The sequence below is a fragment of the Ruditapes philippinarum genome, unplaced genomic scaffold (assembly GCF_026571515.1).
Source record: "Ruditapes philippinarum isolate M1 unplaced genomic scaffold, ASM2657151v2 ctg12991_1_1_1_1, whole genome shotgun sequence".
Lineage (NCBI taxonomy): Eukaryota > Metazoa > Mollusca > Bivalvia > Venerida > Veneridae > Ruditapes > Ruditapes philippinarum.
Window position 1 is genome coordinate 1 of NW_026853986.1, and position 15,393 is coordinate 15,393.

General features: G+C 33.2%; 1 protein-coding gene across 3 annotated transcripts in view; it reads right to left on the minus strand.

Annotated features, from left to right (window-relative positions):
* Nucleotides 1-9: 9 nt before the first annotated feature.
* Nucleotides 10-15,393, minus strand: part of LOC132738621 (uncharacterized) — a 40,393-nt gene continuing 25,009 nt past the window's right edge. For all 3 annotated transcript variants that reach the window (XM_060726178.1, XM_060726180.1, XM_060726179.1), the window contains 5 exons: nucleotides 8,733-10,296; nucleotides 7,057-7,188; nucleotides 3,688-3,786; nucleotides 2,087-2,179; nucleotides 10-193 (listed from right to left, as the gene is read on the minus strand). In XM_060726178.1, the coding sequence (XP_060582161.1) occupies nucleotides 27-193; nucleotides 2,087-2,179; nucleotides 3,688-3,786; nucleotides 7,057-7,188; nucleotides 8,733-10,296 (2,055 nt within the window). In that variant the 3' untranslated portion in view covers nucleotides 10-26. The remainder of the gene's footprint in view (nucleotides 194-2,086; nucleotides 2,180-3,687; nucleotides 3,787-7,056; nucleotides 7,189-8,732; nucleotides 10,297-15,393) is intronic.

Below are 15,393 nucleotides of genomic sequence, written 5' to 3' on the forward strand. Positions count from 1 at the left end.
CAACTACATCATACGTGACAAGGTTTTTACTTAGAACATGTAATATTTTTTATTTTTTTCTGTATTGTTAACCTAACAGTTTTTCTTTCATTAAAAAGTTTTGCACGTGTTTTCAGGTATTGTTCTTGAAATGGTAGGTCAGACAGCGATTCTGGCCTATACTTGTTGATAAAATCTTTAATCTGCTCCTTACCTGAAAAAAAAACATCAAAAAAAACTCATGACACTATAATGATAACAGTAGTCATTATATAGTAAAAATATGTCTTACATGTCAATGAATTTTTGTGTAAGCATGTATGTTTTATGCTGAATAATATTGTATTGCATTTCCTCTCTATGGTAAATATTCTACATCACTTATTAAACAAAGACCACAAGAGTTATTCTAAGAACAATAAATCATTAATAAGGACCATAATATATTATAAAAAAAAAAAAAATGGCCACAATACGGTTGGCTTGAAGTATTTACTCTCTAACAATTTTTGCCATTTTCTTTGCATTCGAGCCAACAAGAGTCAACTGTATATTGGTTGATGTTGTTTAATATTAAAGACTTTTACCATGTAGTTTTGACTTGGGTACCACATTTGTTATTAAATTAAGCAGCTTCTAGCCAATAAACAGATGTACATATACAAATTATAAAACATATTTTGTCTATCTAAAAAGATAAATAATATAGAGAAAAAAGAACTGTCGGAGGACAGTAAAGCTCGACTATTCGAAAGTTGTCAAAAGAGTGTTTCATCAAGTATAAAAATGCTTACCTATATGAATACATAAAATTGTCCGAAAAGGTACAAAGGCTTGTTATTAAGATGTTTTATCGAGTAAATCTCTGCTTTATTATTATGAATGCATAAAATTGTCCCAAAAAAGGCACAAACCATTCAGTAGTTATGGAGGTACCAGCATCAAGTCCCAATCACGTTAGATAATCACAGAGAACAAGTAACTGAAGTTTCAATCCATTCCGAGAAACCAGCTTACACGCAAAAACTTAACCAAGGATTTCTAAGTCAGACCTGGGTAGCAATCCCCAGCTGCTTCTTGATATAAGCTACATACACATAAAGTTTGGTGTCAATAGGTCAAAGCAAACTGAAGTTATTGAGCCGAAACTAAATTTCTATTTTTAGTAACAGTGACCTTGACCTTGATCACGGACACCTGGGTAGCAATCCCAAGCTGCCTCTTGATATAAGCTACCTACACATAAAGTTTGGTGTCAATAGGCCAAAGCAAACTCAAGTTATTGAGCAGAAACTGAATTTCTATTTTTAGTATCAGTGACCTTGACCTTGATCACAGACACATGGATAGCAATCCCAAGCTGCCTCTTGATATAAGCTATACATACACCAAGTTTGGTGTCAATAGGCCAAAGCAAACTTAAGTTATTGAGTGGAAACTGAATTTCTATTTTTAGTAACAGTGACCTTGACCTTTATCACAGACACCTGGGTAGCAATCTCAAGCTGCCTCTTGATACAAGCTACCTACACACCAAGTTTGGTGTCAATAGGCAAAAGCAAACTAAAGTTATTGAGCGGAAACCAAAAGTTGACGCCCGCCCGCCCACCGACTTCGGCATTACAATAACCCGGTTTTTGTTGAAAACCTGGTTAATAATTACAGAGAACAAGTGTGTGAAGATTCAATTCATTCCCTTCAGTAGTTATAAAGATACCAGCTTACAAGCAAAAACTTAACCAAGAATTTCTAAGTCGAAAAAGGTGCATTATTATGCAAAAAAAAAAACAGAGTTATGGGACTTATGCCAATCATGGAATTAGATAATCACAGAGAACAAGTGTGTGAAGTGTCAATCTATTCCTTTCAGTAGTTATACAGATACCAGCTTGCATGCAAAACTTAACCACAGGGACGCCGACAAATGGGTGACTGCATTAGCTCGATTATTCTACGAATAGTCAAGCTAAAAAGAAAGACAAGAAGTTGACCCTACTGAGACTTGAACCCACATCCTCAGTTTAAAAGCAAATGATAGAAGTCTAGCCTATTTAAATTTTATCCTGAATTTGCTCAAGGTCCTTCAAAAAGATGTGGCAATACTCACTTGGTAACTGCCCCTTATTGTTTACGTCCCTACTGAAAATGCATGACCCAAAAAAGTCCTTGAGTAAAGCAGTATCTTTCTTAGTCCACTTGACTGAAATATTGACAAACGTATTAGCACATACACAAGATGACTCAATTTCTAAGGTTACGCATTGTTTTAAGGTCAAAAATAAATTTTCATCAATATCTTTTATGACAATTATGATAATAATGTAATTACAAATCAAGACAGTAATTAACACCAGACATTGTATATTGATGCAACCACAGACAGTATATTTACAGTGAACTTAAAAAAATCTTCTAAAAAAATAAATTTATTAACAAGAGGGCCATGATGGCCCTGAAGTCGCTCATCTGTATTTGGCCCCCAGAATGGGGCCAGTTTAAACCCCAGGGCTTTTATTTCAACAAACTTGGTAAACACCCATTACAAGATGTTTCATGCTAATCATCTAAGGTCTAGCTCATTGAGTTTTTTAAAAATTATTTTTTAATTTTTAACTATACACATATAGTTCAAAGCAATGACACCCCTAGGGCAAGGCCAGTTTTGCCCCCAGGGCTTTTTTTAAATAAACTTTGAAGACACTCACTAAAAGATGTTTCATGCTTAATATCTAAACTCTAGCTATTTTGGTTTTTTTCAAAGAAGACTTTTAAGTTTTTGCTATACACATATAAGGAAAATCAATGTCCCCCAGGGCAGGGCCAATTTTGACCCCAGGGCTTTTATTTGAATAAACTTTGAAGACACTAACTAGAAGATGTTTCATGCTTTATATCTTAACTCAAGCTATTTGGGTTTTTTCAAAGAAGATTTTTTATTTTTTGCCATACACATAAATAAAATCAATGACCCCCGGGGCATTTATAAGTTTTTACTATATGCATATAGGGAAAATCAATGACCCCCTGGGGCGGGGCCAATTTTGACCCCAGGGCTTTTATTTGAACAAACTTGATAGACACTCATTAGAAGATGTTTCATGCTAAATATCTTAGCTCTACCTCTTTGGGTTCTTTAAAAGATGATTTTGTAAGATTTTACTATATGCATATAGGGAAAATCAATGACCCCCTGGGGCCGGGCCTATTTTGACCCAAGGCCTTTTATTTGATAACACTTGGTAGACACCCATTAGAAGATGTTTCATGCTAAATATCTTAGCTCTACCTCTTTGGATTTTTTAAAAGAAGATATTTTAAGTTTTTTCTATCGGTTGCCATGGCAACCAGAGTTCTGCATGGAATTTAATTCTGTGAACAATTTTTAAAGGTGACCACCAAAGGAACATTCCTGTGAAGTTTGGATGAAATTGGCTCAGCGGTTTACGAGGAGATGTCATTTAATGTAAAAGTTTACGGACGCCGGACGGACAACGGACGGACGCCGGACGAAAAGCGATCACAAAAGCTCATCTGTCACTTTGTGACAGGTGAGCTAAAAATTCAACCAAATTTGGCAGGATTGTTCCTTGGATGAAAGGCTTCCAAGGTTTTTCAAAGAATTTGATAACATGCAAGAATCTAGTTGCCATGACAACCAAAAGAAATTATCAGAAAAATAATTAAAAAAATAATCTACTTATTGCTTACCTTGATGCCCCGATTTTTTTGGCTCCGCATCTATCACTGGCTCAGCATCTTTCACTTGAAAATGTCCATCATCTTTCATCGAATTTTCACGCCCATCTTCTACAATGCATATTTGTTAATAATGATTTTGTATTGTAAATATTGAAAAGTATCAATGAAAACTTAAATACCAAAAATCAAAAGTAATATGCTGCAAACTACAAACTTTAATATAATCAGAGCCTCTAAATGTATTGGTAAAGTTTGCTGTACTTCCAGACAACTGCAAAATATCAACTTTTAAAAGAACTTCATTACCTAATTTGCCTATTTCTGTGCTTTACATACTTTGATAATGATATTTGGTTAAAATTTTAAGTGGTGAAATACCTTGAAATTTAACAAAAAAATGTCACACAAGTATAAATCCAACATAATATTATGAAAATTGTCCACAAAATTAAGCTGATGCTCATTATACAACTATAGATATATTAAATTTAGAAGTGTTTATTTAACAGTAATCAATATGAATAATAATTATTTTTCAAATATCATATACAACTCAAACTTTGATAAGGGCCACTGTTTTCTTCACTGACAACCTTACCAATAAGATGAGCAGGGACATAAATTTCATTCCAAATAAAGTTTATAGTATTTGTTATAGCCATGCAAGGGAATTACTGATTCGTACATCATGAGGGAATTACTGATTTGTACATGATGACTTTTTGAACCTTGAAAATCAAGATTTTGATGGCATGTTTACAGAGTGTACATGTCTGAATTTCTGTGCTCTTGTTTTCAATTTGTGTGAGCATTCAATATAATTGAATGGGGGGGGGTGGGGGGAATATTGTCTCAGGTTGTTTTGGTGATGAAGTGAGGCCAAGCTTATTTTACTTTACCATTAAGTGGCTATAAAGTGGCGAAAAATCAAGGAAGTATCAGGGCTCATCCTGGGGGGAAATTTTAGGGAGAAGTGACTTCCTCGCGAAAATTAGGGAGAAGGGAAACAACCCAATGTGTATGCATTAACATATAGTTAATTAATTAATAGTAGATTAATTAATAGTAGTATTAATTAAAAGTTGATTAATTAGTAGTAGATCTGGCATTGGCATCTAAATGTTTTTGAGTTGCAAATATGAATATAAAAAATTATTTTTGATATCTATTGATCAGCTATTTATTAACTTTCTCTAAATATGTGTTTATATATTTTCATGTACATTTGTTGATAATAATGTGTAAGAAAAGATGTGATGATAAAATCAATTTCATATTTTTTCTTTCCTCACTTTTATTAGAAGATGAAGTCACCTTGGATATTGATTAATAAAATCTGTTCTATTCTGTTCTGGTAACAGAAATTTCTTTGACAGTCCTGAATGTTGTAATGTCAGATTTATATGCATATAATTATGCTTATAAAACAATTTTCAAACATCAAAGAATATGTAAAATATGTATTGCAAACATTTGTGCACATTATATTTGATCACTAAAATTACATGCATTCATTTCTTATTGAAAAATTTGACTGAGAAATTGTAGAAAATTAATTTCTAATTACCTCCCTTTATTTTCATGAAATGTTAAATTCGGTAATATCTTTATAAATAATGCTTTTTAAAATTTACAATATTGATAAATCTTAATCTGAGCGTCATATTTACGACATTAAAACAAATATGTATATTGAAACAATAAGAACTCTTCTTCTTGACAAATTTTGTTGTTATATACGTTACATGATATACGACTATGTAGTTTAGCCGGGATGTCTTGCCCACGTGCGTAAACTGTGTCAAATTTGGCATTTCTACAAAGAGAACAATGCCAAACACCACCCTGGCTACAACATACCAATCGCAAGATTTTTGCGAAATGGTTTTCTTAAATTTTCGCGTAGGTGTATCAGAATCAGTAACTTTCTTTTACTGCTAGGTTTGGGCATTTCGCCCGGTAGCCATGACGTGAGCGACATAACAATTTTACAGTAAAAATTTTATGTTAACAGACTGAAATCATTCAAAACTATGATTAAGTTTTTAATCCGGTCGCTGATCATTAATGAAATTGATTATTTTTAATTGACTAACAGTTTTGTGATAGCCATGAAAAATCCATTGCACATCGCCTTTACTCGAGTTAAAAACCCACCATCGAAGTGCATCGTGTATATCAATTGGGGAAGAATGCACGTGTTTAGATAATCGGGGAAAAAACAATGTATAATTATCGCCAAATCCCGTATTAAACTCGCAAAACTATCACACAATTATACCGTTTCGGGCCGATGCTCTCATTATTTACTGTTTAGAGTAGGCGGTCTATCGCTTCGCTTACAGCTAGAAGGGTAGTATAAAGCGACGCTCTGATTGGATAATGATAATTAGCGGTCGTCATATGGGCGGATACAATCTCTGCTCTTTACATCGCTAAGTAATTACTATTTGGGAATTAAGATTTTATCGGCGATGTTGACTTCTCTTTGATCAATCGGAAGAGCGAAATTGGAATATACACGGCGAAGTTTTTGCCTGAATCGCCCTTCCGGATGAGCCCTGAGTATGCACAACTAGGCAAGGTGACAAACAATCCTACGAAGTTTTAATGAAATCTCCCAGCAGTTTTGGAGATAAAGTGCGGACAACCTTATTTTTACCCAAAAATTGAACATAAAGGGGCCATTACTGTGCTAAAAAAGATTCAAGCAGAAATCAATAAAGTATGAACAACTAGGCTTGGTGACAAACAATCCTGTGAAGGTTCAATGAACACCCCCCATCCCCCCGGCAGTTTAAAAGATGACGCAAGGACATGATTATGGAGTGGATGGATGGACAGAAGGCGGGACAGTGCGATTACTATATGCCACCCTTCAGGGGGTTAAATAGATCAATAAGCTCATTTTCAGCATGACAAGGCGCTGTCAGGCTGTAATTAATGCCCATGAACACCTTACAGGACACTGAAACTTATTTCAGGCAGAATTTAGAAAAATAATCACTTTTACAAATTTTCTGTAATTTACCAATTTTCAACTTTATAATTTTAAATTCAGTTCAATAACTTTAAAACTCAGATGACTAATTTATCGCTTTTATCAAATAAACCATACAAACGAATTTTCATGTATCATTAACTATTCAATATACTAAACAATAATTAATACAGACCACATAAGTGACCCTTAAAATTTTTTGAATAGTTTATATTGTGGATCAGGCTATTTAAAGCATGTTGGGTTCCCTGGTAACATAATATTTATATATCAATAGGAGCATGCACAAAGTCATTATCCTGTCCACTGATTATCTAACTACTTAAGAGCTGTTAAAGGAATACTAAGTTACTTCTGATATTTAACAAATTTCTTGCCTGTTTGTTCATCCTCACAGGACAGATCTGCTTTTTCAGTATTTCTAGGATCTTTTGAAACAGTGTACTTTTGGCTTCTCGACAACTCTACTGGTTCTACCAACTTCTTGTTATAATGGGTACAGATGTCACCTGTGAAATGAATCAGTTTGTAAAACAAACATAAATTCGATTTCTAAGCATCTTTATAAGTAAAAACAAAAAATAGTTTTATGGTTCATAATGTTCCGGGTTCTATATTGAATCATATATACACTGCAGCTGCGTTTTAATGCTCTCTGATATAACGCTAATCTCAGTATAACACTCATAACCTTGGCTCCCCACAAAAATCGTATTTTTTGCCGATTATGTTTTTTTTTTCATGTTTATACCTTATTAGCTATTATAGCATAAAATCGGCTATTTTTCCCTTTTTTGCCCATGCTATAACGGGGCCAAAACCATGCGTTAACATAGTCACGTGCTCTTGTTATAGCCCGGTCTTACCTATGCGCAATACATAGAGGGCCCAGTATGAGGATTGAAACAGACAAAAAATAAGTGTTGACAGATGTGAAAACATGAAAAAAGCAGCTATGAAAATGGAAGACTTGGAACTTGCTCGGAACACTGGGTGGTTTAATTGTTCTACGAGCTGTAGCTGTCATTGCTTTTTAATTTTTCATAAAGCATACGGCAGTTATTACTCGTAGGATACTTTAATATGCCCAAATGTCATCAAGAGCAGTTTGCATGTGGAAGGAATGTATTTTTCAGAATGTAAAAATGAAACAAAAAATTTAGAGACGAAATTTGGTGATTGGAATTTGAATGAATAGAAGTAAGTTTTCTTCTTTTTATTACTTTTGACGTTTAATGTATTTATCAATTTCAGCATTGCTTTTTCTTTAAACAGCCTGACATTGTCAGAATTGTCAACAAAAATAAAATTGAGGTACCACATGGGGAAAATCTTAAAAAAGTCGTTTCGTCATTGAAAAAAGTGAAATTATATTTTGATAATTTTCACTGTGAAATTACCAAATATAATTTTCACGGATAAATCAGTAATCCACTGAAAAGCATAAAATAAATACAAATATTTGGAAAATGGACGATATCCATTGATACGAAAGTAAACAATCATTACCGCTCATAAGCATTATAAGTTTTGGCGTGGTTGGGGTAATGCGATATTTCGCAGTAATAATACAATGAGTGTTATTAACATTAACTTGTTACAGCGTGGTCTTGAGATCATGGACCCCAACATGAGCGCTATGACGGGGCTCCAGTGTATATATATATATATACATATATGAAGTTTTCTTCACAGTTTGTCATTCTACTATCATATATATATTTGTTTTCTTCGCTTTACAAAAGGTAAAATAACATTATACGGTAATAAATAATCCATGATAACATTTTCTCAATTCATACTTAACAAATCAACTATAAGATATATATGAATGAGAATATATTCATTATGAAGCCAAAAAAAATATAAAAAAATTGTTTTATTGTATTCTAGTCTTTTTACTTTAAGTAAAACTTTTTTCATGGTAACATTTATTGACCACAATTCCTAAGCTTTTGGTGTTTTCTGTCTAAAAATATTAAATTTGAAATTTTTTGAAACTCCAGAAGGCTTTAGATGGTAGAAAAAATGACAAAAACTTTAAAAACATTACCTTTGTCAATACTTTTAAGCATTTTCCCCATAACTTTAACTGTTCGGATTCCTTGTGGGCATTGATAATTATCTTTGTTGATGTCTTTTTCATGGCCCATATGTTCCAAAAATATCTTTTGGTCGGCAACTGACATGTCAAGGCTAGCATAAACAGTGGACAGTCTGTGTCTCATTTTAGTTGCAGTAACAAAAACAGCAACATCTGCTTTTTTGCAAACTTCTCTAAGGGCATGCCAGCCTGAACAGTGAGATGTAGTTCCACTTCTTTCTTTCGTAGCAAAAACATGTTTGTTGCTGTTTGATATTCCAAAACTGTATCTTTCTTTCACCAAAATATCAATTGCTTTAACAATGTCATTTGGAACAAGAACAGGGGCAAATTTCTTGCCCTTTCCTTGGAGGTAACAGAGTTTAAATTGCCCTACTAAATATTTCACAGCCTCGTCATCAATTTGTTCAACCTGCTCCTCTGGAAGCCATGTCGACTTCATAGCATCATCCCATTCAGACAAAAGCATCCTGGATGCTTCTTCTCCTCTTCTTGCATTGAAAAGAGTTAATCTTGAGACAACAAGTGTTCTGAGATAAGCATAATCTTTAATATGGAAGTTTTGCGTTATCTCCACTATTTCTTTTTCTATAAAGTTCTTTAATTTTCTCAACTCCATTTCATCTGGCAGGTTGGCTGGTTTCCTTGCCTTTTCGAATGAGTTGTTGATACACATCTGTCTAGCTTTGGGGTAAAGAATTTTTGACTTATATTCATATGCATCTTTGAAATGCTTTAACTCTTTTTTTTTGTCATCTTGTTCTTTAGAAGCATAATAACCTTTCAGTGCCTTGACTGATCTTAATATCACTGCATCTAAATGAAGTTTCAGACCATGTTTCTCAGAGTTGTTTTCTCTTTTTGTCAAAGTGTTAACTGCTTCACACAAATCTTCTAAATGAGTTCTTGACAGCATATCTTCCACAGTTTTTCCTGTACAATGCATTTCAAATTCTGAATACAGCCTTGCCAAAGAGCGCATTTCAGACATAACCACCTTCCTAACTTCATCTTCCTTACCATTCTCGTGTCTTCTTAAATTGAAGTGTCTGTAACCAATCATTATAATTATGTCATTTGTTCTGCACAAATTTCCAACAAAGTCATCATGAAACCTATTCAGTATTGCCTGGAACTCTGTATCTTTCTTTATTTCTGCATCATTTGTTGATAACATCAAACTAGGTTTCATTGGAGTAGGCTTAAGGGCAAGACATTTATGTTTAAAAAAATACTTATTTGAATAATAACCCTTACAATCCTCACAGAGTCTGAGACTATCTTTTTTCACAGGGATTCTTTCTCTCATTGATGGTTCTAGGCTTTTTTCCATTTGTTTAACATTATACTCATGAATTCCATCCCGCCTTATTTGATCAAAGTACTCCTTCTTCACAGATGGTGAGTTAGCTAATATTTGCCCTATGTCTGTCTTGTGTTTCCTTTCAATATGGCGTTTCAGTTTTCCACCTTTAACAATCTGATGACAAAACTTGCAGAATCTATCAGGCTTCTGAAAAAATGAAGAAGTATATTAAAGAAACAGACCTTGGTGCAATAAGTGAAATCCCAAGAGATGTATCTTAAAATATTCTTTAAGCTGGGCAGCATGCTCTTGAAAACTATAGAACATAAGGACAGCAATTCATAAACAAGAGGGCCATGATGGCCCTGAAGTCGCTCACCTGTATATAGGCCCCCGGAGTGGGGCCAGTTTAAACCCCAGGGCTTTTATTTGAACAAACTTGGTAGACACCCATTAGGAGATGTTTCATGCTAAACATCTAAGGTCTTTTTTTCAAGTTTTTTTTTTTTACACATATAGTTAAACACAATGACACACCTGGGGCAGGGCCAGTTTTAACCAAGGGCTTTTATTTGAACAATCATTGTAGACACTTACTAGCAAATGTTTCATGCTTAATATCGAAACTCTAGCTATTCGGATTTTTTAAAGAAGATTTTTAAGTTTTTGCTATACACATATAAGGAAAATCAATGTCCCCCGGGGCCGGGCCAATTTTTACCAAAGGGCTTTTATTTGAACAAACTTTGTAGACACTCACTAGAAAATGCTTCGTGCTTAATATCTAAACTCTAGCTATTTGAGTTTTTTCAAAGAGGAGATTTTTTAAGTTTTGTTATACACATATAAGGAAAATGAATGACCCCAGGGGTGGGCCAATTTTGACCCCAGGGCTTTTATTTGAACAAACTTGGTAGACACTCACTAGAAGATGTTTCATGCTTAGTATCTAAACCTTAGCTATTTGGTTTTCTTAAAAAAAGATTTTTTAAGTTTTTGCTTTACGTAAATAAGGTAAATCATTGACCCCCGGGGCAGGGCCAATTTTGACCCCAGGGCTTTTATTTGAACATACTTGGTAGACATTCATTAGAACATGTTTCATGCTAAATATCTTAGCTCTAGCTCTTTCGGTTCTTTAAAAGAAGATTTTTTTAAGTTTTACTATATGCATATAGGGATAATCAATGACCCCCTGGGGCAGGGCCAATTTTGACCCCAGGGCTTTTATTTGAACAAATTTGGTTGACACTCACTAGAAGATGTTTCATGCCAAATATCTAAGCTCTAGCTCTTATGGTTAAAAGAAGATATTTAAAGTTTTTTCTTTCGGTTGCCATGGCAACCAGAGTTCTGCATGGAATTAAATTCTTTGAACAAATTTTATAGGTGACTGCCAAAGGAACATTCCTGTAAAGTTTAGATGAAATTAGCTTAGTGGTTTATAAGGAGATGTCATTTAAAGTAAAAGATTCAAAACGGCCGGACACCGGACGAAAAGCGATCACAAAAGCTCATCCTCTTGTGATAACTGTCAAGGAGTTCGCTCGAAAACATTTGTATATACTACAAAAACACTCGTCAAAAATGGATATTTTCATTTTTCAAAAATGAGTTTTAGAAGCTAAATAAAACTTAAGTGATTAAGCTTGTCTTACATCTTGTATTAAAAACCAATTCATAGGCCATTTGTCATTGCCTCTTGCTTAAAATCTGGTAGTTTTGAGAAAAAATTCCAAATTATTTGCCAGTTCAGAAGAAATGACCTGTTTATTTCTGGTCTTCATCCTTGCCATACATAATTACCGAATTATAATGCAAAATTGCAAACATAAAGCACCGGCTAACAGATTTATACCAGATTTTTCAAATGTCCTGGAGTTCTTGATATAGCTCTGAAGGTCACAGAATACTTATGATAACTTTTGTTATTGCCAGAGTGTTTCTTGCGTTAAATCACGGCACGTTTTCAGTGTGTCTTCCAGCTTCAATTTTTTGGGGGTCATTTTTGACCCCCTGTATCAGATTTTAAGGGTCACTTAAATTTTTTTAGGGTTATGCCAAACCATTAATTTTCTTTCATTAGCCAATAAGTACATAAAAGAACTGGAACCACTAATTTATTAGCCTCTTTCCTATTATTCATTCAGCCATGGAAAATAATAGATGAATAGAACAGAAAATGTTGCATAAAAATAATTTGAAAATTCTTTAATTTAATTACCCCCAGTTAGCTACTGTAATTAATGCAGCTTAATATGTACTGACAACTTAAATTTAAATCAGCAAGGCAGTTGTTTACACAGTTGCATCATCCTTACCATATTTGGTCGTATAGCTACGTCACTAGCAGTACTGTATACAGGTAAAATGTGTAACAATGGAAAGTGGGTTGTGTAGTACATACGGAATTATGTTTTGAAAATTGATTAATTGATAGAAAAGTGGACAATAATTGGATATTTATATTGTCCTCTTGGATACATAAAAGGGAATTTTTGTCTGATTAACGGACAATTAAATTGAAAGGTATTAAGTTGTAAAATCAAAGCAGTGCATGATTTGTATTTAAATTTGTTAAATAGTTTGCAATGGATTTGAAATTGTCATAATTTGAGATTTACTGTAAATTAATAGAGAATAAATTACTGCGTCACTGGAAACACACAAATTGAGTCTCATTGCGTCAAGGCCGTAAAAAATGCGTAAAAAACGCGATCTGGAAGAAACACTGTGTTTTGGCATTTATTATTTTTCATTAAGATTGTAAATCATTATGAAATGCAGTACGATCATCAAAACATTTATAAATGTAAAGTATGGTTTAAGGAGACCAGATTATTCATGTCAACCTTAATAAATGTAAAGTATGGTTTAAGGAGACCAGAATATTCATGTCAACCTTTATAAATGTAAAGTATGGTTTAAGGAGACCAGAATATTCATGTCAACCTTAATAAATGTAAAGTATGGTTTAAGGAGACCAGAATATTCATATCAACCTTTATAAATGTAAAGTATGGTTTAAGGAGACCAGAATATTCATATCAACCTTTATAAATGTAAAGTATGGTTTAAGGAGACCAGAATATTCATATCAACCTTTATAAATGTAAAGTACAAGGGTTGTCCCAAAAGTCCATGACAAATTTTATAGACGGTTCATTTTTAACGCCAATAGAAAATAATTCACGCATATAACTGTTAAGTTTATTCTTTCACATTACAACAAATCATTTACAAAAATTTCACTCTAGTTAATAAGAATTTTTCAGTATCAATGACATTGGTTTGAGTTCCTGGCGCACGTCAAATAATTTGCATTTTGCTATGAATAGGCTTAAATTAATTACCTATATTTTAAATATATGATGATGTGTCTGCACAATGTCACGTTGACTTTCTCTACTGCTATGTTTACATCATCTCAGAAAATTTGAGTTAGATAACTTAAGAAACGCAAAAAGATACAAATAAATGAAAATATCTCATGTAAAATAGGAAAATTAAAATGGCAAAGTTAGAAGAATTTGCGGCGCAGTGACAAGTCACTCAGGTTTCATGTCTATTTCGAGATGACACATGTTACGATTTTCAACAAATATACCATATAGAACAGTTTAGCAACATATCCTGAGCATTTGTTTACTAAAGGCATGAATGGAACCAGAGTTTTGCGCTACAAAAAACGAAAATAAGGAAAGCACAGATAGGAAGACTGATCTTCCATGCCTATTTCCTGCAGTTAAAAGCAAAAAAAACGAGACCAGAAGTTCGTGTATAGCAAAGAATTAATGAATGGTATCCAAACATTCAACAGACATTAACAACCACATGATTTAAGTCTGTAATTGATGATTTATGGGTAACATTATGCATTGAAAGCCATTGTGAGTATTTGAGAAAGGTGCCTTATATAGATTTCACGCTGTCTTTGACATGCGCCGCGATTCAGTTATTTGCCATGGTGTTTATGGCATATTTTTGTTGTTTGTTGATATTTTTCTATGTAAATTTGTGAAAATGTTTCAATTATATGGGTTTATAACATATTAAATATCAAATTTGTACTTATTTTATTCTGCTTTTAAACAATCTTGTCACAGAATATTGGGACAACTCGCGTATGGTTAATGTAAAGTATTGAAGCCTGTGCATGTACGTGTAATATACCTGGAGTATATTAAAATCAACATGAACATTACGTTATTTGTCTGATACAACTTTATAAAAGTTGTAGATTATATTGATATGACTTGTTAAAAATTTACTAAAAATCAAAACATTGTATTAAATATTTAAAATATGGATTAAAGGGGCTATATTTAACTACAGTTCAACCCTGCTTATTCAACAGCTATTATTTGAACACTTCCGACTGAAGTATTCATGTGGTCTCTAATCATCCACTATATAAGTAAATACAAAAACCTTTTTTTCAAAATCAAGCAAATTTGATATGAACCAATTTCACACCATACAATTCTTGACTAAGCATGTGCTGATTGTCTCTAAATTGTTATAAATATTTCAAACTATCAAATGTGTTTCTACTCTTTCATGGTAACTGCATTCCGTCTAGTTAACTTTAATTAATCATAATTATCTGTGCACGAGTGATTCCTTCTTTAAGAGTTCATCATTATGATTTCAATTAAAGATATAAAGTAGCAAACATATTTTTACTTACAACAGGACAATTTTTATGTAAAGCAATTATATCTTAAATATGTGCTTATACCATGTAAACAGGTAAAAATACAACAACAAAAAACATGTGTGTATTCATTTAGTACAGTGGAGCCTTGCTAATCCGAACCCTTCTAATCTGGAATCCTTTCTTATCCGAACGAAGTGTATGGTCCCGATTTTTTTGTTCTATTTTCAATAGTAAAAAAACGTTTTCGATCCGGAACCGGTCTACTCTGAATTTCGGACGAGTCTTTCAATTTTTGTTCTTATTTTACTGTTAAATTAACCTCTGGGAGCCGAACAGATTTTGCCAAATGTCACACCTACATTTAAAATAACAAAAAAATCGCACATCTTGCGGGTGTAAACATACACCAAACTAATTAGAGTAATTTCTCTTGATTAATGGGTGAAACGTATTATCTGCAAAGGTGTGAAAATTACACTTAGCTTGCCTTGATATCTACTTTTATTGCTTAATTGATTGTTTTTCGTCACCTTCAATAAATATTTAGAAATGATGCAACAGAAATATCTTTTGTAACAAATTAAATGATATGTGATAAGGTAATGGAGATTAATGGAAACTGTCAGTGAATTCGGATAATCACT